Source organism: Perna viridis, chromosome 1 (assembly GCF_037379345.1).
Source record: "Perna viridis isolate PV_CMFRI_1.1 ecotype Kerala chromosome 1, ASM3737934v1, whole genome shotgun sequence".
Lineage (NCBI taxonomy): Eukaryota > Metazoa > Mollusca > Bivalvia > Mytilida > Mytilidae > Perna > Perna viridis.
Genome location: NC_142445.1, coordinates 16,752,283 through 16,779,315, shown reverse-complemented (window position 1 = coordinate 16,779,315; position 27,033 = coordinate 16,752,283). Strand labels below are relative to the sequence as shown.

General features: G+C 30.9%; 1 protein-coding gene across 6 annotated transcripts in view; it reads left to right on the top strand.

The window, feature by feature from the left end:
• The window catches only part of LOC148627504 (uncharacterized), a 35,567-nt gene extending 11,082 nt beyond the window's left edge, over window positions 1–24,485 (top strand). For 3 of the 6 annotated variants that reach the window (XM_088574106.1, XM_088574088.1, XM_088574100.1), the window contains 5 exons: window positions 13,907–13,961; window positions 14,705–14,818; window positions 17,815–18,061; window positions 20,562–20,718; window positions 21,270–24,485. In XM_088574106.1, the coding sequence (XP_088430232.1) occupies window positions 13,907–13,961; window positions 14,705–14,818; window positions 17,815–18,061; window positions 20,562–20,718; window positions 21,270–21,368 (672 nt within the window). In that variant the 3' untranslated portion in view covers window positions 21,369–24,485. The remainder of the gene's footprint in view (window positions 1–13,906; window positions 13,962–14,704; window positions 14,819–17,814; window positions 18,062–20,561; window positions 20,719–21,269) is intronic. The other 3 variants (XM_088574092.1, XM_088574103.1, XM_088574097.1) reach the window with 2 other exon arrangements.
• The last annotated feature ends 2,548 nt before the right edge of the window (window positions 24,486–27,033 follow it).

Sequence of the window (27,033 nt, the reverse complement as noted above, 5' to 3'; positions counted from 1 at the left end):
TGCAAATGCTAACTACAGCTTCTTTTAGTTTATAATAGAACATGCAGTACCGAAAAGTCATGTTTATGGTTTGGATCAGAATTTAGATTTAAATGCCATTTCTTTGCTAGGGAAAATATTGAAACAATATGTTCAGGCGTATTGTAAAAATACTGATTGCAATGACTACACAAATCATGATATGGTGGTAAATGTTCTTATGCGTGTAATGGGATAACAAACCTCAACTCTTGAAGTTATGGCTAGAGGTGTAACATGCATTTATAGGTACATGTATAGCAAGGGCACTTGCACATTAAAAGTAAATTTTATTTCCAATGTGTATCAAAATACATTTGTATTACAAGTACATGTACTTGTTCATATAAGGCTTCATTTGTATTGATTGATGCTTTTATACTAAAAATTTGAAGAATTGGCTTCAGGACAATAGATGTAAGATAAACAAGTCCATTCCAGGTACATTTAAACCAAAAGGTTCATTTCAAAGCAATTAATAATGGAAAACATCTCAATAACCTCTAGATTTATTTTTCCCCAAAGCTTTTTCATATTCTCAACACATTGGTTGTTAATTCCACTGTCTTTTCATGTTGCAAGATCAAATTACTATCATAACAATGTTTTATCCAGATTCATAATACTAAAGTAGTAAGGAAATCATATATACTTTTATATTACTTTTGACTTGTATTAAGTGAATAGCTTAAAAACATATAGCTAGGTTATTAATGTATTTTTTACTACAGCCAGACCAGAATAAAACATTGTTGTGAATACAGAGTGTGTCCTAAACCAGCTTCCTAATCCTGTGTAATAACTGTGAATAAGGTTGGTTTGGGTACAGGGAAGAATATAGTTTTGTCATTGAATATAACAGTCTTGAAGTGTAATTAATTTATTGAACTCAACAATACTATTTTGGCTCTTTAGCTTATTTATACAGATTCTTTAAGACCACAGCTTTGTACAGCTGAAATGTTTATTTTTATGCTATCCCTTATACATGTAAGTTGTGTAAACAGTGTATGCTAACATATCATATTAAAAATGGAAACAGAAAAGAAATTTTATATAGCAAGGAAATTTTAGAATACTTGAACAAACAGGAAGTAAGGAAATCAAGTATCATGAACCACCTTTGTATAACAATATAGTATAGTGTGGCAAAGTGGTAAAATGAACCACTGGGGCTTGCTCCAGCTATTGAATATGCAGCCCACGTGATGCAGCCCGTATTAGTGTTTATACTAGTCAGGCTGCATATTTGATAGCAGGAGTAAGCCTCTCTGCATGAATGCGAGGTGATTGCTGACCCTAATTGTTTTGGACTGTTAAAAATCAAATGTTTAATATAAACTTTAACTGTATTGACAGACAAGGACTAGAGTTGGTCATGGGTATACATGTACTTCACGTAAACTCCTAGGTTTTAAGCCTTTAAAGATACATGTATATAAGTTTTACTACATTAGGATGTACATGTATACATATTACAAGTTGTAGGTGGATACTATGCATATAAATTATATCATATCAATTGATCTTGCATAAAGAAATGTATATCATTCCAAGGAAGAATGTGTTGAACCTCCTAACTAAATAGTAGATTTCTGGTTAGATAACTATCCTCCCTGAAACCTTAAGACTACATCTTTTTATTTGGGTTGGGCTGACATTTATGCATTTTACCTATATTAAGAAATGAAAAAAATACATCTTATTTAATTAACATATTTATTTCTCCTTCAGCTATAATGTATTGGGATAAGATTTCCTTTGCAATCTTAGATGTAAATGATATTGTCATGTTTGACTTTGCAACATATTAAACTGAACCTTACAGCTTACTATTGTCTCATACTAGTCAGTTGTAGATCATGAAAGGGCTGGAGGATGTTCACCCCCTCCTTTAAATTGGGAAATTATTTTTTTAGCTTGAAATCTTGATTTTTCTCATATTTTTCTTCTAAATTGGCTCAGCATTTTATAGTATTTACATCCCTAACCTGAAATCCTGGATCAGCCCCTGGTAATATTATTTCACTTAGGCTGTAAAATTGGTCTTATTTAAATACATTGTACAACCCAAAAGATCACCCAGTTACAAATTGATATCGATCAAGTAGATGTTTGCTTTAATCAGTTTTACCCATTTATAAATGTTGGTTGAGTAATTTTCAGATACAGTGTCACAAATTGCTTGTTACTGTAAATAGATAGTAGAAATTTTTTTAAGTATCAAGATTTGAATCATTTATCAAGACAGATGTATACATGTACATGTACCTCCAAGAACTAACATATGTTTGTTATGTTCCACCACCCATTTATCTTAAGATCTAGGACCAGATAAAAGGGGTCACCTGTTTTTTTTGACATAATGATTACACACTGTCAGTCAAGTGCAAGGTTTCCCAATACTTGATAAAATGTCAATATTTTATCATCTGTACTGATTTATTAGGTAACAGGTAATTTGTTAGAGTGTTATTATATGTGTTTATAGGGTTTGTGAATATTTAGCATGACCATCAGAGATATTGGAAGGGGGTAGATATTTTCTACATTAATTCAGTTGTAAATTGGTTATAGTCAATTAATTCTAACCAGGTGTCAACACAACTGCTTGATCGAAGGGGATGCCTGTTGCTGACAAACTCCTTGTCAATCATAGGTACCAAGAAAATCACCAACTGGTTTTTGCTGCCAGATCAAATGAAAAATCACTAATTGTGACAATAGGGAAGCTCATTGCAATCCCTGACCCTGCATTTTTTCTTTTTAAAAATTAACACCTGAAAACATGTTTGTTTATGGAAAATTATGCACCAGTTGAACCCATCTGAGAATATGAACATATTTATCAATTGATTTACATGTAAGTTTCCAAATCGGAAATCTACCTTTACAAGACCTTTCCATGAACTTCCCTACAGTTGAAAGATCTGTTCATGTGAATTTACATATTAAGACTACAGTTCTAGATGGACTATAATGCATCATATTTTATGATATAGTAAAACCTGTCTAAAGCCATACCTGAATAAACAGACACTAAACCAGATACTTCTTTAAGTCCTTTCATATCCGTTATATTGTATGTTGAACCTGACCAAACTGAACACCTGTCTTAACTGAATCAGTTTTAAAGGAATTTGGTTTAGACAGGTTTCACTGTGCCTGTATTTAAAAAAAAAACTAAGTGGGGAAAAGAATCCTACCTCCTCCAAAACCAAAATTGAAAAGATTTAAAAAATAGTTATATAAAATTATGGCTTGAATGTCAATGTGCTCTAACAAAAAAAAAAAAATAAACAATTCCTTCATAATATTAAAGTTGTGTTTTGAATCTGGTATTAACAAAAATAAGGTCCTACATGTAAAAGATATACATTTTCAATAAGTTGCATTTGAAACCTATTACGATTGGAATATACATTTAGTGTATTACAAAGAGTTTTGCCAATTATGCTGAAAATGTGAATGGTTACAAAAACTTAACACCATTTATAGCCAATACCTCATCAAGCAATAGTTTGTTTTTGAAGTTTGAAAATGAAATATTGTGTTTTCTCTTTTCATTTTTAGGAACAAAAACAACTATGTCATTGCTGGTACCCAAAAATAAATAAACCTAACTGTCTATTTTACTAGTAGGCATTTGCCTAAGTAGACATATTTCTGAAGCCCTGCACTCTGTCAAATTATAGTACACATTGTAAATAAATAACCAACTTTCGTTTTAAAATATATGCAGGAACCATGTCTGTGTCAAGCTATCAATCAAACACTGAATATAGTTTTGTGTTGTACATGTCAGGGGAGACATGTTTTATGGTGCCTTTATCTGTTGCCATAAGTGGAACTTCTGAAGTGTGGCTAGGTCTGTGTTGCTTTGTTCCAATTTTGGAGGCTAAAATGAAGGATTTCCATATTGTAGCCTCTGAAATCAAGAGGAAAATTGTAAGTCATGTTTATTTTTTTTCTGACAGTCTTAAACATTTCAGCTAAATTTTGCAGGAAACTTTTTTGTATGCCTCTTCATGTTCCTTATGATGTCTGTCTGTTTGATTTCTGTTGATCATAGGCCATTTATTGTATGTGAGTAAGCCCATGCAGCAGGCTACATAAATTTACAAGTACATGTATTTGAAAACCATGAAAGGTGCTCTTCATTAAGTCATTCACTATTTGCTGGCATTCAATGCTAATGCACCATCAAAAATAAAAAGAAAGGTTTGAGAAATGTCTTCTCTGCTATCACAGTTGACTCTTATATATTTCAATAAAGTATTCACTGAGAAAACCATTTTTGATAATTTCCTTCCGTAAAAGGGAACAACCAATATTAAATAGAATGACCAGTTTATGGAAGTTGATTTTATGAAGAGGCTGTTGTCATGGGATATTTTAGGGATTGATTGATTTCATAAAAGGTTCAGTTTAGGCAAGTTTTCAGTGCATACAGACTTTGTTTCTATTTCATATGACAATAAGGGACATATAAAATAGTTTAACTGCTTCTATCATAGATAAGATTTATTATGAAACTTTAAGGGCAAAAATCCCAACCATAACTTCTGGGCTGAATTTGAACAATTAGCATTCTACATTACATGGTAACTGACCCAGAGGTCTGTCTGTGGAGATTAGTTAGTTCAATGGACCTTTCTGATTGATGCTTCAGGACAATAAAAAAGCCATCAAAGGTGACAATGAAGACACCAATATTATGTGGTACAAATTAACTGAATGGTTGTAAACAAGTAAAACAAGCCTGAAGCCCTTCATGTCAAAGCTTTCCTATACTGTATCTATTGGGAAATCTTGCTATGATCAAATCTTAATGAAATGGAAACATTCATAATTTTATTTACATATGTTAGTTGATATTTTGACTTTAATGTCCCATGTTCATGATTTGTTGGAAGTTAAATTATAATGCTTCTAGCTGTATCAGGGGGTTTGACGTTTATTGATCAAGGATATATCTTTCTAAATTTAAATTTTGTTACAAATTTTTTGTCGATATTTGTCAGTTATTTCAAGGATTAACTTTTTTTGTTTCTTATTATATTGTACCACTAAATGATATTATTTCTCTCATTTTCTATTATACTGGTTCGTTTAGTATTCACTTGTCTAAATTACTGGCCCTGTGCAGGTCTGGGTATCAAAAGAATAGGCCTGCAGCAGTGCTAAGCTTGTTATAAAAGGCGACTAAATAGTGCTCATGAACCTAGCCTTAGAACTAGGCGCTATGCCCACAGAGCAACTGGGATGTGTGCCCCAGATGGAGGAATGGGGTACCGCTGGCATGTTACATGCTGGGGTTGTCAGGCTACAATACAGAAAACCTGACCGCAAACCATAGTGGTGCAATGTGTTGGGAAAGATGCCACATTCCTCGCACGTTAAAGAACCCTGCTGTGGTATTTGATAGGAGTAGGAACCTTTGCGCTCTGCCACAGGAGGCTAAATTGCCCGACCTTACCCATCCCTCCCTTTTATCTTGTGGCAATCAATATTTATCGACCCTATTATTCTTGTGTCCCATCCCTTTTTTTATTTCATCATCATCATTTCATGTTCATTTTATCATCCCTTTCATGTTCATCACTTGAATATAGCTGAAATATTGCTGCTCGGGGGCGTTAAACCCCAACAATCAATCAACAATCTTAATTACTGTGGGACTGACCTTCTTTTATTCTAAACTGTGTCATCTCCATCTCTTAGTTTTACATAAATTTTCTAAACAGTCTATTGAAAAGCTTTTTGAGTAACTACCAATCTATGACCCAGTTGCAAGTAACCACCTTTGTCTTAATCTGCAGAAAATGATTTGGGCTGGTGGAAATTCAATGGAAATTCACTTACTTAATGGAAGAAAGTTTTTTTTTAATTTTGATTTTGGATACACAGGGTAGCAGCTGGAAACATTCTTGGCATATACGGCAACAAATATTCTCAAAATTCAGGATCCAAAATAATTTTATTCATGACTGAATATCCATGTATAAAGTGTACATTGTACATGTATATATCCAAACAAGTATCCTAATTATCTTATTTAATGTCCTTATTCTTGTTCCTAAGTCAGGGAGAAGTGGATCATTATCTATGGCTAAATATACAATCAAATTGTTTGTTTACATGATAATAAATTTGATAGAATGTCTTGGTTTATATTAAATAATTGTTAGATTGTAAACATTTGTTGATGTTTTTATGACAGTTATGGTTGGTTATTATTGTGACTGGTATGTTTATTGTATGTGTAATGTTGCACATATCATGAATGCATGTTAGGGCATGTTATCATTTGTTTGACATTCTCTTCAGATGTGTGGTTTTAAGTACAAGTAATGTTTGTACCTTCTTCTATGTTTCACAATTTGTAAAAATAATGCAGACCTGTTTATTGCTATGTTTTCAGCATAGTTTACACGAAATTTGATAGCGAATTACGCTAATTTTTTCATAATACCCATGTTGAAATGACACAAAATTCTAGATTTTACAGTTCATTTTCATAAAATATGACTAAAACTATGCCTTGTCTTAAAGTAGCATACATAAGGTCTGTTAATGATTTTGAAGATTTCAAATAATTTAGAAAGGAAGAAACAAAATATGCTGCTAAACATGGATGGAATAGGATGAGACAAAGCCTTCACTGTTGCTTTTACAATTTTTCAAAAATTGATCATGACTATACATGTATAGTTCAGACTCTGTTTAGTGAGGTTGAACTAAATAGGTGTAGCAGGTGGATATCTAGGGATAATACATGGACAGGAATGCTCTGTATCAAATGCAGGTTGATATGAGCACAAAATTGTCAACAAAATCTGACACCATTAGATCAATGTCTGTATAGAACATATATAGGTAACATATTGATCAGCTGTCAGATGCTCATAATATTGATTAACAGAATATGGGGTGCATTTGAATAAGGAATAGGCATATTTGGATAAAATATCAGTAGTCATAAATTCAGATGGTAATTAGGTATTAAGGATACTTATCTGAATAATAAGTAGGCTTGAATATAGACTGATCATTATGGTTTCAATTGTAGTTAGCTATTATCTTACTGTTATAGATTAAGCTCTTTTCCAAAGTTTATGATACTGAATTTCTATCTTGGTTTTGAGATATTTTAGTTACGGAAACTTCTCTACAGTTGTGAAGAAATATAATAAAAGCTGTTCTTATTTTAAAGTACATCTATTTCTTAAATCAGAGAACTAAAGCATGCCATATATATAAGACATTGTGTTTGAGATGATCACTCCTTAACATATAACATGCATAAAACATGTATAGTTTTGGTATATTTAATATTTGCTGGTCAGGGATACATGTTAGTATTACTTACTGGAAATTGTTAAAATTGACACTTTAGCTTGGGGTCACATGGTGATGGGGGTTGGTGCACTTACCAATATTTTACTTGTACATGTTTGTCATTGTATGGTTCCATTTGGAGTTTTAGGGAATGGGGGATATGTTCTGGAAGATTTTAGCCCATTTTGTTTATTTTTAACTTACTTGGCCAAAGGCCATGTGAGCTATTGCAATCACTTGGCATCAGCCATGGTCCATCATCGTTAAAAATTTTTCAGAACTCTTCTCCTCTGAAACTACTAGACCAATTAAAACCAAACTTGGTTTGAATGTTTTGTAGGGTATTCTGAATAGAACTGATTTGAGGATTTTTGAAAAATATGGCTGCCATTACTAAAAATAGAACATAGGGGTCAGACAGAAGTTTTTTTGCATATATCTCCAAATCGTAAATCTATAATTTAAAACCTGCTAAATCCTTATTTTTGTAATAAATTCAGCTTTTGAGTTGGAATTTATGTGTACTTCTCATCACTATTTCTTAATAGATTTAATTATAATGATGAGTAAGATGAAACTGACAAATCACTTGAGTATTGATCACTGTAACTCAGATTAATGTGACATAAAGGTGGATGTATCATCAGTAACAGATTGTTATCAGCTCTATCCTTGTCATTACTTATATCCTATTACTAAAACTAAATGATGATAGATTTCTACATTTTATAGGTAAAAAAAAACTTTGCAAATTATAGTTAGATTGATAGCTATATGACCCACTTTTTTAGAGGACTTAGATAGATACATGTATAAAGAATTAAACTTGACCACATTCCACAACCCCAGTCATGCTAGACATTATGAACAGGTGTATAAGGCTAATTTAATCTTTTATTGTAAGGTTTGTTATTGATAGCCGTTGGAGGAATTTTTACCTACACTATGTTCATGAAATTGAATTCGATGAATTATGAATATTTTGGTTTTATATTGCTGGAATTGATTTGTGTTCACTAGCAGTTAGTTTGGGTAAGCATTTCTTTACAAGGGGAGATAATTGAGTTTATATGTGTAATTTTTAAATTTAAACTCATTCATTTTCTGTTTGTTATTGTTGATAGTTTATTTTAACATACAGGTACTAGTAAAGCATTATTATTATAAACAGTTACATTTTTACTGTCAGTATATATATTGGTATGTTTTTACAATATGAAGACTTTCTGTGTATCATGGTGCACTATAGATCATGAAATGAACTTAAAACTAGTCCCCTAAAATACATGTATTTTATGATACAAGTTATAACAATATCATTGCTTGTCCTTGGGAAGTAATGGAAGGTCAAAGTATCTTTTTTCATTGACTTTGAGTAAACAGTGTCTTCATGTATGCTTTGAGAATCCTTTATTTTGAATTCTACACCATATGTTTATGTGCTGATCAAATGTTTTTTTTTTAAATAATCTGTACTAAGATGGTTTTGAAAAGAAATTATATTTTTGAACTTTTCAGGAGATTGCCTATTCCTATTTAAAAACGATCACCTATACCCCCACCCCCACCCCCAATAAAAACACAGAAAAAAAAAACACTAAAAAACAACCCAAAATCAAGTACTGTTAATGTATAGTGTCTGAATTTTCTCAAAACAATCAGCTAGAAGATAAAAATAGGGAATTAGTCGCCTAATATTATACCAATTAAAAAAATGTTAAGAAATTGAGCAAGACCTTAAAAACCACAGGTTATCAATACTGATCAGCTCTCATTATAGTTAAGTGGTTGGCACTATGTTCTCTTCTCACTACCAAGCATGGTAACTATCGTCTCACTACCAAGCATGGTAACTATCGTCTCACTACCAAGCATGGTAACTATTGTCTCACTACCAAGCATGGTAACTATTGTCTCACTACCAAGCATGGTAACTATGGTAACTATGGTCTCACTACCAAGCATGGTAACTATCGGTTATAGGTAGATTGATGGATGGACGGAAGACTTTTATATGATCCATTAATGGATTGTACCTAAGTACCAAGTCATGTTGTAAATAATTGTATTAAGTACTACGTAGAAATGGCTAACTACCTCATTGACAGTAGGTTTTAGGCTAGTTTTACGATATTTTGATATTCATGCTTGTCTTTCTTAGGTCATAATACAACACTAAGAAGGTCAGACTAAGGAATGGTTGTGATTAGATAAAACAATAGAAATTTGGTCCCAATCTCCATTATTAAAATTGATAAATTATAACAATATAAATTTGGTCCCACTCTCCATCAGTAAAATTTATAAAGTATCCATAATGCAGTTTATCGGATAAAAAATGTTTTACATATGGCCTGTGCTGATTTTCTTTTCTTTTGTTTTTTCATGCCATGGTCCATATTTCATTCATTTTCTGTTTCTGTTCTCATCACAGACTGGTTAAGGTACTTATACTTTTTGGTTTAACCTGTATATTAATTACATAATACTTGCATATCTAAAAAAGTTCTTCAATGAGATATATTTTAACCACACCAAAGATTAAGATATTTATTTCTCACTTTTCTGATAAAATTTTATTCTCAGTCACACCAGATGGAATGATAAAAATGCAAAAAAATCGTTTCACATTGGATTTCAGTATACCTTATATTCATGTATCATCTGTTGAAAATGTTCAAGAAATGACATCACAAGATTGTTTTTCTTTTAACATTGTGAAACCTCCGGTATAATATGTTGACTTCCTGTTGTAAGCTTCTGTCTTGAGTGATGTATTAGCCTCTGACACTGATATCTAATATAGGATGTGTTAACTAAAACAGTTGAACTTTTTAATATTTTAGGAAGTGAAGTAAACCTGAATATTTTTGTGAAAATTGTTGCTTCATTTGCTTAAAATCTTGTCTTCATCTTTTCTTGGCTGGTGTAGGGTAGGTAGTCTTTATATATTTTAATAGTTTATGTGATCAATTACAGATTGATAACATGGAGCAAAGAAAGGTGATTTCAAACCTACAATTTCATAGATCCTAATTGACCATGTTCTGAACAAACATACACTACTGTAAACTTAACATGCCAATGACATATGTTAGCTCAACATTCTAGTCATTCATATGTGAACTCAACATTCTAATGGTCCCTATGTGAACTCAGCATTCTAATGGTCCTTATGTTAGCTTAACATTCTAGTGGTCAATATGTGAATTTAACATTTTAGTGGTCCCATGTGAACTGAACATTCTAGTGGTTCCTATGTGTAGTCAACATTCTAATGGTCCCTATCTTAGCTTAACATTCTAACGGTCCCTATCTTAGCTTAACATTCCAATGGTGAACTTAACATGTCAATGGTCCCTATGTGTAGTCAACATTTTAATGGTCCCTATGTTAGCTTAACATTCTTGCGGTGCCTATGTTAGCTTAACATTCTAATGGTACTTATATTAGCTTAACATTCAAACTGTCCTTGTGTTAGCTTAACATTCGATTGGTCCCTATGTTAGCTTAACATTCTAATGGCCCCTATGTGAACTTAACATTCTAGTGGTCCCAATGTTAGCTTAACATTTTAATGGTCCCTATGTGAACTTAACATTCTAGTGGTCCCTGTGTTAGCTTAATATTTTGAACTTAACATTTCACTGTACCTCATGTGAACTTAATATCATTCTAGTGTCCATTTTTGGCCTTAACAGTTGAAAGGTTGTTAGCTACTGTTCAAAAACTGTTTGCCTTAGGGAAGTTTGGAAGAATAACTAAATCACAGAATTTTAAAGCAAAGTAAATTTCATAATAGTGGGAGTAATTAGTTTATTAATTAAATTGTCTTCAAATAAATTACCTTTAGCAGAATGACATTTTTTTATTTCTGTACAGCCAAGTTCTCCTTTGTACATGTCCTGTAGATATTTACAGCCTCTGCTGATCTTGTTTCCCTAATCTGTGATGGTAATAAGTTAGCCATTATTTATGAAGCAGTCATATTAGTGAGGGAAGAAGAATTTCCTTGTATCCATGAAATATTAGTATGTAGTATGTAAACATAGTCATGATGTGTGTTGTATGTTCATTTACATGATTTTACAGTTTTTATAGCACGATTTGGGCTTTTCCTGTCATGTTTTATAATTAAGGTGGTGTTGGTCTACAATATTGATCCTGTCTTAGTTCCTGAATACAGATTGGGTTTGGAATAACATTTATACAGTTACATGCTTTTTTTTATGGTTTCCTTCTGTTTATAATTCAAATAAATAGTATAACATAAAAAAAAAATTAAATTTCCAAGTTTCTTTAGCTATCCTTGTTTTTGTATAAGTCAATATTTTGTCTCAATTTCTATAACTCTTCTCTGATTCTTGTGATTTAAGCACAACAAAGAGGTTAGAATACCAAAACCAAGAGTTGTTTATTATTATTATTATTTTTTTTGGGGGGGGGATGGGGAAGGGTGTGTTTGTCCAAGGAAGGAGTTTTGTTTAACTTTGCATTTCATGAAGTTTTTATTGAAGAAAATAGTGATTGAATGACTGTGTGCAGATAAAATGTTTGCCTTTTCAAAGGTTCTGCCTTCATTTAACTAACTTTTTTTTAGAAAAAAGGTGTATGCGATGAAACCCATCTGAAAAATAATTTAAATATAGACACATAGGAAAATTTCCCTGTGCATAATACCTCATTTTTTAGTACTTGAGCTTAATTAAGAACTAGCTGTAGTACTACATGTAGTATACTGTGACCATCCATGGACACTTGTATAGCAACTAAGTTTTAACTCAGAAACAATATTTGTTATGACATATTGTATAAGGGTTTATTTTTTTACATACTTAGCCAACAATAAGGATGTTTGATATTGTATTCTGGTTTATTGTACATGTATGCAATGTTTGTACTTCCTGTTTCCTATTGCACACTTGAGATCATGATCTAGTCATTTTTTTACCAGCTGATAGATGGTATTCTGTATAATATTAATATAGTTTACTACTGATTATTAGGTAAGAATTAACTCATTTGGTGAAATTATCATCTTTGTTTGATTTCCTTAGGTAATAAAGCAGCCATGTTATCCTGAGTGACCTACTGTCCTTGTAACAGTATGATTATGGCCTAGTAAATCAACAATATGTTTGATATGGTACTGCATGTTTACCAATTATTTAATATTATTGATTTATCAACCATTACCTAATATAAACATTTCTTTTTCATTTAAATTGATGATTATAAATGACATATAAGCATTACATGTAAAGTTTGTATGTAAAAATGTAAATCAGTTCACTTCATAGTGGGCCCATATTTCACCCAACTATCACTGGTGTTTCCAGCATTTGGTTTTCATTCAGTAATTGTTTATGATAAATGGTGACAGTTTTTGGTAAACAACTTGTGTATAAATGTCTTGTTATTGATCAGCTGAAAGTAAAATGTTGAAATGTCATTGTGATCCAATGAATTCTTTCATTCACTTCTTTTATGGGGATTTAATTTTGCTTTGTTGGGATTCAGTGTTATACATAAACAGATATCTAATACACCTATTTTATCAGTGTGATCAGAATTTTTGTGTCCTTGACAGTTTTATACTTACTTCAGTGTCCTAAAATTTCGGAAAGATAATTAACTTTCTCTGTTATCTTTGGAGAAAAAGTCACAAATTAATATAGATAAAAATATGCTGTTTATGGATTTTACATTCTTGACTTGTCACATTTTTTATTTTTCTGCATTTCATTTGTACATCAATGTAGTTTATGTAAATAGAACAATTATTTGAAGTTTTTGCATTTGTTGTTAGAGCAAACCAAGAAAATTGGTATCCCAGAAATAAGTATTTTACTTTTCTGTTTATTTTTTTTTCAACTTTATAAAAATAGATTTTCTCTCAGTTTTTAGTGGAGTCTGAGTTCCTCATTTGCATTTGTTACTTTGTATATATGATTTTAGTTACTTTATGTTCTTTGTTGTGTATGTCTGTTTTACATGTCTGGTCTTTGTCCCTGGATTACATTCTTTTGATTACCGCTATAACCTTGGTTCCCTTGATTACTCTAGATATCTGAACTAAATTGTTATAAATGTGGATTCCCCAAGAAAGGCAAAATTGTAGTTAAAGTCTTCTTACAGCTCTGTTATAGATTTTATTAACCCTGTAGATTTAACCATGTGCATATCTTTAAAAGTGACGACTAGAAACATTACATTGCTACTGACAACATAGCTGCGAAATCGTAGCTCTTGATCTTTTTTTTGTTTTGATTTTGCGAATCAAAATACAAAAAAAAAAAATAGTTAGAGCTATGTTTCGCAGCCACTGACAACATAAAATGTTTGATTTTTATATTTTTCTTCTGTGTAGAAATGTAAACAACAATACAGTTGTTTATATGTCTGGTGTGTTCTCTTTACTTAGAATACTTTAATTTTACATATTAATTGTCATCCTTAGTTTTACCAGCTCTTTGAACATTATCTCTGAAAAGCAATTTAGAAATATGATAGAAGTAACATTGAAAGTGTATTCTTTCTGTTACAGAGTCAGAGAGAAGAATCAATACAGAAATTCTCTAAGATGCAGAACACATCTCCTGGTAAGATCTACTATAAAGCTGTTTTGTTTTATGTCTAACTGTATCTTGCTTTACTCCTGTTTTTTTCAGTGATTATTATTAAACCAATATTTTTGTACCTGAGAGTATTTTAATACATACATGTAGTAGTATGGAGATCAGGCCTGTAGTCACTAATATTGGCTAGTAATTATTGGTTTTTGATATTTTTAGGAATTATGACTAGAAACACTAAGGTGCAAAACTTAAGTTTGCTCATGTAGTGCATGGAAATGTAACACATTTTTTTACCGATCTTTCTGGGCAGGTGTATCAGTTTCCTCCATTTTTAGATTTCTTCCTTTTACTTTAAGAGATTTTTCAGGAACAGGAAAAAATTTTGAATTATATTCATGTATATATTATCATTTAAGGGAAGAGGAAATTAGGATTTAACATGAGTTGATTAATTACTTCGAAGTATATACAACCAGTGAATGGCTGAACCAATGTGTTACTGTGAAGGTTCCTTTATTTGTTAATGTAAATTTTTGTGACTTATTGATATTTTATTTGATCATTGGTTTTGTTAAAGCATTAGAAGTTTTCATTGGAAATTCAAGACTTATTTTGGACCAATTACCAAGAAAACCATGAATTTTGATTCACCCTTCATATATCACATTTTTTTTTCCAAATATCTTTTGTTTTTATGTTTTTTTTTCTTTCCTGTTATAGTTTTTAAGGTTTCTTTTTATCCTGCATGTTTGTTTTATTTATCCTAGAAGATATGACACCGGTGCCGGACTATGAAGATAATGAAAACAACGATAATTATGATAAATATTTTTCGTTTGCTACGAGCTTTGGCAGCGTAATCAACAACATTAAATTGATAGGTATCTCCAGTCTATGTAGTGTTGTTTGTAATCTCTGTCACTCTAATAGCGTATCTTAATATGTTGTACTCTCTTGCACATTTATTTAATAGGTATAGAAAAACTCCAAATTTTACCAACAGTAAAATTGAATTTTTGTTTGATGCTGAAAATGTGGTAGCCTTACATGTATTTATACAGTATGAACTATTTATATACATGTATCATATTGCTCATTATTTTCTGTGATTTCTGTGTGACTCTTGTAAACAGATCGCTTTTTAATACTTCTTAACTTAAGAGGGCTTTTAATGATGAAGATGATTTATCATGATTTTTTTGCTTATACTTTCTCAAACATGTGAAGAAATATTAATATGGTCAAATTTAGCCTCAATGTATTGGTTGTGAACTGAATATTGCTATATTAAACATAACTGCTAAGACAATAATATTTCCTTTTTGGTTGTAATATAAACATTCTTTGGCAGATATTTCTTGCTCTTAAAAACTAGAAAATTTTATCAAATAATTAATCTTTGAGTGAATACATTAAGTCTGAGTTTTAACAAGCATGTTTCCTGAGGTAGCATCTCATACATGATGGTCTAGAAATATCTTCCCCATGCAGCTGGTCAAGGTCATTGATTCTAATAATAGAAATTTGCCACAGAAGTGTCTCAAATAAAATAAATGCATTAGTATTTCCATTGAAATGAGGTCTCATTAGATGGCTATTGAGCAAGTGTGCATTTTTTAAAAAAGAATTAAAGTGGATATACTGATAAGTATATAGGTTTACTGTTCCATTTAAGAATCTTTCAGGAAAAAATGTATGCATGCTGACTGATTCTTCAGAATTTTAGTGAAAATACTTTCAGTTGGTCCAATGAATGAAGTGCTTTAAATAATATTTATTTCTTTGATGTATTACATGTAGTACATGCATCACCTATAGTAAAAGTTTTCAGCACAAGTTAATTGTTTTTTTTTATTGTAATTTTTATTAATTCCCTATATCCAATTGATTGTCCTATTTTGGAATACAGTTGAAATTTTGTGATTGGTGAATTGATAATTTTTCAAATTATCTATGATATCAAATTAAGTTTTGTGATCTTTTTTGGGGAGAAAGTCAGAGAGTAATATCACAAAACTTATCTCATTCCTATATATATCAAAATTAGTACACAGGAAACATTCAATATTTCATATTTCACATCTATGTATTTAGTAACTTTGTATGCTATCCAATTTGGCCCAATATGGCAAGTGATTTTTGCAGAGTCTTTTGAAATCAAGATAACTAAGAGTTTGAATCAGCATGATTGGGACTTGAAAATATGATTTTTTACATTCCTCTTTCCAGAAGTGTTATAATGTGTAGTACTGGCTGATCTTGACCTAATTGACAAATTGTTCTCTCTGTACAGGAACATAATTGTACCAACAAGTGTCATATGTTCTTAATAACTAATGATTTTTAGGCATTTCTGTAAAATCCATTTTTCTAGATTTGCCTTGAATTTTAAATTATACTTCCTGCTAGGCCACAGTTGTAAATATTTGTTAAGGGATCCAATTGTCCAAAGTTTTAGTAGCAGGATACAATTGACACTGGCTGCCTTTTAATAACTGTCAACTAAAACAAATTTCTTGTCCTACAACATTTTTTTTCTTTTTAAAATCAATTTTTTAACTGTTACCTATTGATTTTATTTATATTCCCCATTATTTGAATGGATATTATATAAAGAATATTTAGAATAATAGAGTTTGACTAATTATAGTTGTGTGGTATAGTATTCAAGGAAGTTTGATGGCATTAGAGTAAATACTACAAACATGTAGATATAGATGGTGAAAATGTTTTTTTGTGATCATTGGTTGCTCTGCATATAGTGATTTCATACTAGTGAGTTAAACACACAGATAACATGAAAGCTTTGAAGTATGTGAAAAATATCCAAACATATAGCATGCATATGTTTGTATAATATGACTTTTTAGATGAACTTAATGCTTTTGAGAATTGACCTCATGTATATTTCTTGTGATTTAGTTATGTTTAAATTTTATTATGAAAAATCTCCGTAATGCTAAGGATTTACTTTTACATTTAAAATCTAATCATGCAATTATAAAAAAAATGTAAATTTTGTTCATTTATACATGTAGTACTAAAACATGTATTCTAACTACTGAAAATGTACAGATGTTATTGATGCACTTGCTAACATGGAATTTCTAAAAACACATTCTTTTAAATTTCCAACAATTTAATGATGGTGATGGGAAGTTTTATATAATAAGAACCACCTGTTAAAGCATGTTTATATAATAAGTTAAACAGTGAAAGTATATCTTACTGCTGTTCTTCTTGATCTTTTTGTCTGCAAAATTAATTACATATCTCTGAAACTTTAAAGGTCATTTCTAAAGATTATATGCACATAAGCATACAAAAAAACAACCAAAAAAAACCACAGGTAGAGAATGAAGAAAGATTTCATTTACATTTAATTTTTGGTAGCAGACTTTTGCAGCGTCTACCAGAATAGCAATGTACTGTTTTATAGCAGAGAATTTTACCAGCTAAATGAAACTTTCCCTTTAAATATGTTGCAGAGCTACGAACAGCTTTAGCTTAGCTATAGTGCTGAATAATTCTAGCATTCTAATAAAAACCAACTTTTTTTTAGATTAGTTTAGTTTATCAAGTATTGTCCAGTTGATGGACTGTCAGATTATTTCAGTTTTTTTTTTCTTATTTTTTTGTCATTGTATTGTTTCTGTTGATAGAATTTTCAAAAACCTAAATTCCAATATAAATCCAATAGTTATCCTTCAATTTTTTGAGATATTCAGTTTTATGAAAGTTGTACTCTGATTTACTCTTACATATTTGTTTGAATAATGTTGGATAGTAGATTGTGCCTGATTTATCCTTATATCTTAGGTATAAAAGTTTGATTTTAATACTGTGTATTTATTTCAACTTGTTTTGACTTTTTCAGAAGAACAGTATGACATACCTGAACCTGAACCAGATTATAATGATAATGATGAAATTGATTCAGAACAATTGGGACATGGTGAACCAGTCCTTATAAGACCAAGACAGCCATCAGAATCAGAAAAACGTTTGTCAGATCCAGATGTTGAAAATAATGAACTTATTAAACCCAGAAAACTTTCAAATCCATGTGTGGAATCAAAGGAGAGAATGGCATTACATAAAGAGTTATTACAGAATTATAAAATGTAAGAATTTTTCTGAATTCCAGTGTTTTACAGGTTCAGAGTGAACTTAAATGTAATCTCCAGAAGTTCAGTTGAATTACTGTGTTGAAAAAAGGATCATGTTTTATGCTATATTTATGCATGGTATAATTTCATTAAGGATCTTATTAACTTATCTCCCTTTGTACACAAAGTGAAAAAAAGTGGATTCAATGCAATTAATGCAGTTGACAAAATTTGAAAGAATCTTTAAGTTTGATAAGTACACTTATATGAATTTTAATTTCAACTTCATTAAAAACTTATGAATTGAGTTAGTAAAAAGTAATGTTCACCTTAGTATGTTTTCATGCAGATTATGTTATGTTAAAATCAGAACAAAAGTTACTTGTATGTGTTGTCTAAACTTACAATACAGTCATGTATAATGATTACTGTTATAAACTTACTTTGAAGTACTTCTTGGCATATTTGATAAATCTTTCTAAGCCTTTTAACTTGAGCTAAGCTTTGTTTTCAAAATACATCTCAAATGAAGTATTGCTTTATATTCATGTCCAGCAGACCACTGTAGAAATTCAACAGCACTCTTACTTAACAACATTGTGCTGTGGCAGGAACTCATAAAATACATCTTGACCAATTACATTACCAATCCCAGAATGTTATACAGTTTCTGAATTAGTCCATTCCAATACTTCAAGTAATTATTAAGCCATTTTCTGTAGAAAGTTGATTTGAGATGAAGTTGGAAACAGTAGCCAATTCTCACTTTTAACAACAAAGTGGATATTTTCCTCCTAATAAATGTATGCATATATGAAATATGTATTATGTATCTGATGCTGTAATGTATGATATTTCTTTAGATGGAAAGAAAGGTTTGTTTCTCACAAATGTTCTAACCAGAAATGCCTAATTAAACACTACTATGGGATTTATGCTTTGGGGCTTTGTGGGATACCATACTTATGTAATTTTGTTTTCATTGAATTTTGTTGTTTTGTAAATAATGAAAGTAATTGATTTGGGCACCAACTGGTTCATTATTTACATGAAGTGAACTGTATACTTAAGTATCAGTCTACATAAAATTCAGACACTGCCAATGGTAAAGTGATTCATGGTGAAGAAAACCCCACCAAACAAACGATGCTTTGTCAGTCCACACATGCTATACTTTCACATAACAATATTGGATAATCATTTCTGCATTCAGATGTGCATTTTTTAGAAAATCATACATTCATCTCCCACTAAAACCAACCAAATGAAACAAAATCAAGAATGATAACTCTTGCAAAGTGCCAGTTTATTTATTTTATTTTTAATTTTCATTTCAAAAGCACAACAACCAAATGAAAAACTAAGAATGGTTATATGATCTCTAACGGTTTTTGAACAAGAAATAAAACTGAATTTGGGTTTTTTTTTTATATCCATGAATCACCTCCTGTCTGATTTTTATTAAGACTGCTACTTAAATAAAATAATTACTTCTTAGTTGGGTTGTCCAGTCATTTGAGCCACTCTCTCTAGATTAATTTCAGGCTAGTAAAACCTGTAATGCTCCAACCGTTGACTTTGAGCTTCTTGGTCTCATTGAATCATGGTCTGAATTTTCACACATTCCATTGTGATGTCATGAATTCATTGGCCAGAAACTCCTTTTCTGCCTTGAACGATTTTTTTTTTGTGGGGGGGGGGGATTCCATAGTATATTGGAGCCTTTATCATAATTGGACTTCTTTACAATTTAGCTCCTTGTGGTTGCATAATAATTTAGTTCAAGTCATTAAACTAAATAATTTGCAAAATTTGGGTTTCTAATTGTATTTAAGGCAGTTGTTCAAAATATAAACCAATCTTTGAATGTATAAAATTTTGGCATCATTTATACTTAAATAAGTAAGTCATTGACATGATAAGTTCCTTGTCCTACTGTAACTTCTTTCTTCTTTGATTCATTCTGAGTGTGAATGAAAACATTTCATCCTTTAATACACATATGTTTGTTGCTATTGATGTGATTTTGTATGCACAATTTGAGTATTAACAAATGAAAATTGCAAGCAGCCTTCTCAGTCTTTCCTATACTTTTATATTCTCTCTCACTACTTTTTGGCTTATCTTATACTGGGTACATACACATTATTTGTTTTAAGCAATAGTATTAAACAGAAGGTATAGTCTGTTTATTAATACAATTTTATGGGCTATGGGAGATAACCCAAAGTTTTCAGTAATTTAATAATGGTACAACTTTTTGTCACATCTTTAGTCTTATTTAAATTGCTTTAAAAAGTATGGTTTTTCATTTAACAGCATGTGTATTTGATTGGTTATAGTATGTTACATGTAAAACCTTTTCTTTTGTATATTTGCTAAGGTTAGTTAATCATGCATGCATGAAGGTGAAATGATATACATTAAATAACTATGAATACTTTGCATGCCCTAATAACTTGCTTAATAATAGTGCAATTTTCTATAGTATTTGAACCTCTTTTATATTTTTCAGAGGTAAAAATGTGCTTGAAAAATCAGAACTGACAAAAGTGTTTGAACAGAAAAAGGAAAAACAACGAAAGCAGGAATGGGATGATAAAAAGAAGGCAGAACAGAAAAGGTCAAGTTTAGAGTGTAGATTAGAACTCCAAGCTTCAAAATTAAAAGAGGTATTTACAAGCATAGTTTTCCACCATTTATTTTAAATCTGGATTTTTTATTGCTATGATTTTTTTTCTCTTTACATTTACTTCAGTCTTATCTATTTTCCTAAGTGTTAAAACTATTGTTTCTAATCCCATTTTTTGTTGCTTGCTTGAGGTTTTTGAGTTATAAAAAAATCAAAATGGCCAATTTCCCCTGATTTTTTTAAAACATGTTTAGGGGATATATTAAGGAATTTTGTCCATCTATGATTATAAAAAAAGCTAGTAAAGAATTTAATATTCTTTTTGTACAATGTTTAAATTCAAGGGAGAAAGGGTCATTTCATTTTTTGTTTGTTTTCAAATTTTAATACTGAAAACAGGGGCTTGGGTCATCATGTTCTTAAGCTGTTTTTTGATGGAAGAAATCCAAGTAGTTTGTGACTATACTGTAGAATCCTAACCTATCTTTGTTGTTTTAATTTTTTATTGTGTTTCCCACTGAAAACACTCACATGAACAATCAATGTCGAAAAGAACAGTTAGAAATATATACTATATCATTTGTTTTGTAGCAAGAAGAGGAGACTATGAAACCAATTAAAGAAGAAACCAACCAATCAGAACTCTCTAAAATTCAGGCAAGGATTCTTAAAAATGGTCAAGTGAATTGATCATGAACTTCTACCAGCTCATCATCAAGTTTCTTGTCAAACCTTTCCAGAGAGAGAGAGAAGTTGTTTAATAAATGTGTACAATAAGCTCTGTGTCTATCTGATGAACATTTCAGTAGCTATTGTAAAGTGTGTGTGGCTATATGTTAATGTAAAGCTGATGGAAATTACCTCTTCATTTTATTTGATGTTATAGAAAATTTTCTTTCCAAATTTTATTGTATAGAGCGAGTGTTATTTCTACTAGTATCATAAATGTTTTCAAACTCATTAGACCATGCTCAGCCAAAATATTTTATTGACACTGGAGCCTTATGCTTTAAGTATTGTTGGTCATATAACACTGTCTTAACTATAATGTCCATGTCAAACCTTCTAATATGGTTACTTGTTAATATTAAAATAAAAGTAAAGGTTATGAATGGACCAATATGGTTACTGGTCAATATTAAAATAGAAGTAAAGGTTACGAATGGACCAATATGGTTACTGATCAATATTAAAATAGAAGTAAAGGTTACGAATGGACCAATTTAGTTACTGGTCAATATTAAAATAAAAGTAAAGGTTACGAATGGACCAATTTAGTTACTGGTCAATATTAAAATAAAAGTAAAGGTTACGAATGGACCAATTTAGTTACTGGTCAATATTAAAATAAAAGTAAAGGTTGCGAATGGACCAATATGGTCCTAATTTTCAATGGAAATGAATCAAAATATTAAACAAATTAAAGCATTGTAAGGATATGTTTTCTTCATGTGGTATTTTTACTTGACAGATTTGTTACAAATTATTTGGCACTTAAAGCTATTCCAGAGCTATCTTCTATAAGGAGCCAGCTATATGCTTTACTTTTTGGTGTAGATTATATAAAAACCTCAGGTACTTTTTTTTAAACAGTTGATGTTGGCAATATCTGCCATGATGAGAAATGTGTCAGCTCCAAATAGTCAGTTGTTGTAGTTGATACTAATATAATTCAAAAGTTAAAGTTTGTATATAGGTTTCATTTTCAAAGTTTTCCTGCATTTAATACAACTATGGGTATTTAATGTATCAATACAATTTGAAATTGAACTGATTAACTTCTAGTTGTAATTTTTTTGGGATATTTTTGTTTAAATGACCTGTGAAAACTAGAGAATTGATATCACATGAACAATGACACTTTCTCAGTAAGCAGAGTGGTACCTTCATTATTAGATGTAGTAGCATAGCTTGTCAGTATGGTGTTTTTTCTCTATTTTTTCTAGTCATAGTCACTTTTAATCCAGATACTAAAAGAAAAGTATGAAAAGCAGGGCTTTCATTTTCCCTGGAAATACAAAATGATCAATCTGATGCTCCTATAAAGGATGTGGTTCCGTTAACTGTTTTAGTATATATTTGATTTTTAGCTAACTAAGGAAATAAAGAAGCTAATGATATGTTTTGTTCTGCATACGTTAATACATTATCCACTGTAATAATGTATTAAGTATACGAATCTTATTTCAGTGAATTTTTTTCAAACACTTTGGACAGAGTTTTCAGAAAGAAAAGAAAATTTTTTGCCTTCAGAAGATGCCAATTTTAATGAAAAGTAATTTTTTGTTGTTTTTCCAATGCAAGACAGACATTAATTTTATCTTGTGTCATATTATCTACCCCCTGTTAGGATACTGGTGCTAATTCATTATAAGTCCAGCTGTTGTTGTCAATGGACTGGTCCTGCTTCCCTCCATTGGTGTTGTTAAATTCATGTTGTACTAGATAAATGTTTTATTCTTATCCAGATTTGTCCATGTAATTTTTAGTGTGGGATGCTTTTTTATTGCAGGAAAGGTTTTACAGTTTTTGTGTTTGTTTGTATATTTTAGGGATTCATAATTAGTTATGTTACTGTTCATTGTAACCATGACAATAGAAAATATACATACCAGTTAACCTTGTGGATCCTCTTTGTAGTAGATCTCCTGTAATTCATTTCCAAATTGCAGGAGATTTCGTGTGATGACATTTTCGGGAAAATGTGTATATATCACGTGTATATACTGGTCAGTATGTATCCAAATAAGGAAGAGGTTATTAACACACACTTCAAGAAGGACAGGTAGTTTCTGAAGACAATAAATTATTGAATGTACTAACAAAATGAAAATTTGAACAAAATTTTCTATGGTTAAATTATATCTAAAGGAGCCATTTAAAAAAAAAAATGCATCCGTCCTCTAAAAAAAAAATTATTGGTCATTTGTAATTACAGGAAATTTTGAATTAGCATATGGAAAATCAAAGCATTGTACTTGACATCAAATCCTTTTAAAAATATCAGTTCAGGATCATGAAGCTAGTATAGAAAAATAAACTTTGTATTTGGAATGTTTTCGCACAACAAAATCTTGTGTTTAAAAAAGCATTTATTGGACCAACATGTCATGAAAACACTGGTTCATACAGAGTCTATACGCCATTATTTATATTCTACATGTATATTGTGTAACATGCCTCATTAATATTGTATGGTATTCATAACCATTACTTCACATCTATTTTCTGAATTAAGAATTTCAATGTTCTACTTCTAAATAAAAAAAAAACAAAGTTGGTAGCATTTATTAAGCAAACTCTCACCAGCATAGTGTTATCAATTTTGGACACTGTTAATTTTTTTTTAGGTAATGGATAAAATTTAACAAAAATCATGGATTCCTCAGAAGTTAAAAACTTTATGCCATTCCAGATACATTTATCATTTGTGACAAGTTTTCATCAAATTTGCAGATAGCCTTTGAATAAAACATCAGAAAATTTAAAGCAATAGACCTGCACTGGCAGTCTTAGAGTTCGGAATACTTTTTACGAAATATAATTCCCAAGCAACAAATGAGTTGTTGGACAGGATGTCCAGTATTTAGCCATTCTTTTTTTTTTTTTTTTTTTTTGATTTGAAATATTATGTATAGTAAAGTAAGTTTTGTGACATTTTCTTTGAGGACCATTAATTAACTGGTAATGTTGTGGACCAGGCCTTTTAAGTGTATATATTTCATAGAGGTCCATAGTATGTTATTGTTTATAATTTGATCTATGTTATCCAGTATTATTTGTTATTAATAAAATATGCTAAACTGATTTCTGATATTTATGAACAAAACCCCATTACACATATCTTAGAATTCGAAAAAAGACAGTCTCCAAACAACTGTTTTGTTAATTCATTAACTGAATGAAAATGTATCATGGACGACTTCACTTAAATTCAAAAATCTTTTGAGTTTTGTTTTATTCATGCATTCTTCTTGCATGGCAAACGTTATCTATATTTGAACATACAACTTTTCTCAGACGCAAATTATAATCTGTCATTATCAGCTATAAAAGGAAAGTGGACTCAACAATTGAAAGAGTAATCAAGGGAACCAAGGTTATAGCGGTAATCAAAAGAATGTAATTCAGGGACAAATACCAGACATGGAAAACAGACACACACAACAAAGAACATAAAGTAACTAAAATCATACATACAAAGTAACAAAGGCAAATGAGCAACTCTGACTTCACTAAAAACTGGGAGCATGGACCAGGTGCACCGGTAGGGTAAGCGTCCTCGTGACAAGGTCGAAGCGAAATAAAGATAAAAGTACATATAAAACAAATCTATAAAGTATTTTAATGTCACTCACCTTCTTGTTAGAGTAAGGTTTTATAGAAAGAAAATGATAAAACCGTGGTCTGCGATAAACAAAATCACTTGGGATAGCGAAAGAGTTAATATAGGTGCACAATTGAAGAAATTTATACTTCCGCATCTCCATCTGATAAAATTCACTTTGGATCAAGGGCCTTGAAAAGGATTATATTGGTACCAAATTAGAACGAAAGCCATTGCAACACTCCGATCAAAATCTGTGATACGAGGTGCACATTTTCAATAATTAGTAAATATTATAAGAAAGTTTTATTTAATGCCACTTAGTATAGGTGGAGTCCTTGGGTAGGAGATTACACTATATTCATCTAATAATTGGTAATTACAAAATTACCAAACTGATAAAATCTAAGCAGCAGTCAAAAGGGGTAGTCAAAAGGGAAGTCTGTATAACAAATGGCAATATCAGGGCCAAAACCTTAAAGTTGCAAAACTACCGGAAATGGAAAGTTCGTGTTTTCTACTGACCATTTCACCATGAAATATATAAATCAAATGTTAAATGCCATGGTCTATAAGCAAAGTTTCATTTCTTTTGTCATTTCCGGGCTTCCGATGTCACCAGGTGGTAACCACAATAAAATACACGATACAGTGGATAATAGATCAGGGTGGTTTCTGGTGTTATGCAACATTTTTGTTAAAAGTTTAGCACCAAAAAAATATGAGCGACAAATTTTAGCCTGGAACTAGGAGTGTAGTCCTTGCTGTCGCCTGAAATCTCTTTCTTTATATAAGTTTCTTGATCGGAACCACTGTCCCCTTATTGTAAATACTAGTATATGGATCCACCAGGCCTTGCGTTGAAATTTCTGAAGACAACCCTTCCAAATGGCACTCAGCATTGCTCTTTTTCATATCTATGAGCGATGACTATTTATAATCTTGCAATGTTTTCATTTCTAGCTAAACATCAAATGGTTTATGCGTCTAAGAATATTGTATTTGTAGGAGATATATTGGATATAATGCATGTATAATGAACGATTGGTTTATTCCGGTAAATGCATAGAAATAAACTGGTATTGGTGAAGTTAAAAGTCAACTATTTTTTAATTGGATCGTCGTTAATACAAACCAAATTAATCATTATATCTGGTTCAAAGTAAAAGTTGTTTATTGGGTTTGTTTATTGGCGTAAATAGCATAGAAATAAATATGACAAATTAGAAATATCTATAAAGTGGACATAATTATCTGCATTTGAACCTCAATGGGGTATGCCAGTGGGACTATTTTCCTGTGGTAGTGTAGGATAATTACAGATGCTAACAGGCTGTACAAATCTAAATGCTCTGGCGACTGCTATATCAATTCCGATCTTCGATCTAAATTGATAAAAAGGAATTGATGACATACGAGTCATGAAAAGTAAAAACGAGAATCTTAGACTTAATAGGAAAAGGGACAAATGTTAAAGAAATTCAACAATAAAGATCCGTCTATGACGGAAACAACATTAGTATAATTACAAACATACTCTTCAAGACTAACTCAGAAGTAATGCAACAAGCAGAAACCGGTAACAGAAGATATCCTCTAGCACAATGTTTTCTTTGTAAATTCTTCCTCCTACAACGTTAGAGATTGGAACTCCATTCCTCTATAATCCAATGAGATTAACATCAACTCCGAAGATAGCCCGATAATCAACATCTAGTAGTACGTAGTAGCTTTGAACATTCACAAATGTGAGCTTCAACTCATAGCTTTGGTATGTCACATTTGGAAGAAAAAAAAAACACCGATAGTACATGCAAAATTATTACGGATTTTTTTTTATAAATAATAAGTAGGCATATTTGTACTGGTAGTAATGTTATGCAAACACGCAGTTACAGAAAAAATTGGTTAAATTGAAAGTTCAGCTTTAAAACATTTTTTCTGGTTTCCTGTTCGTTATCTTCTTCTTGAAAAAGCTGACAAACATTATAATGAAAAAAAAAATACATTAGACCACCATTCACCAAA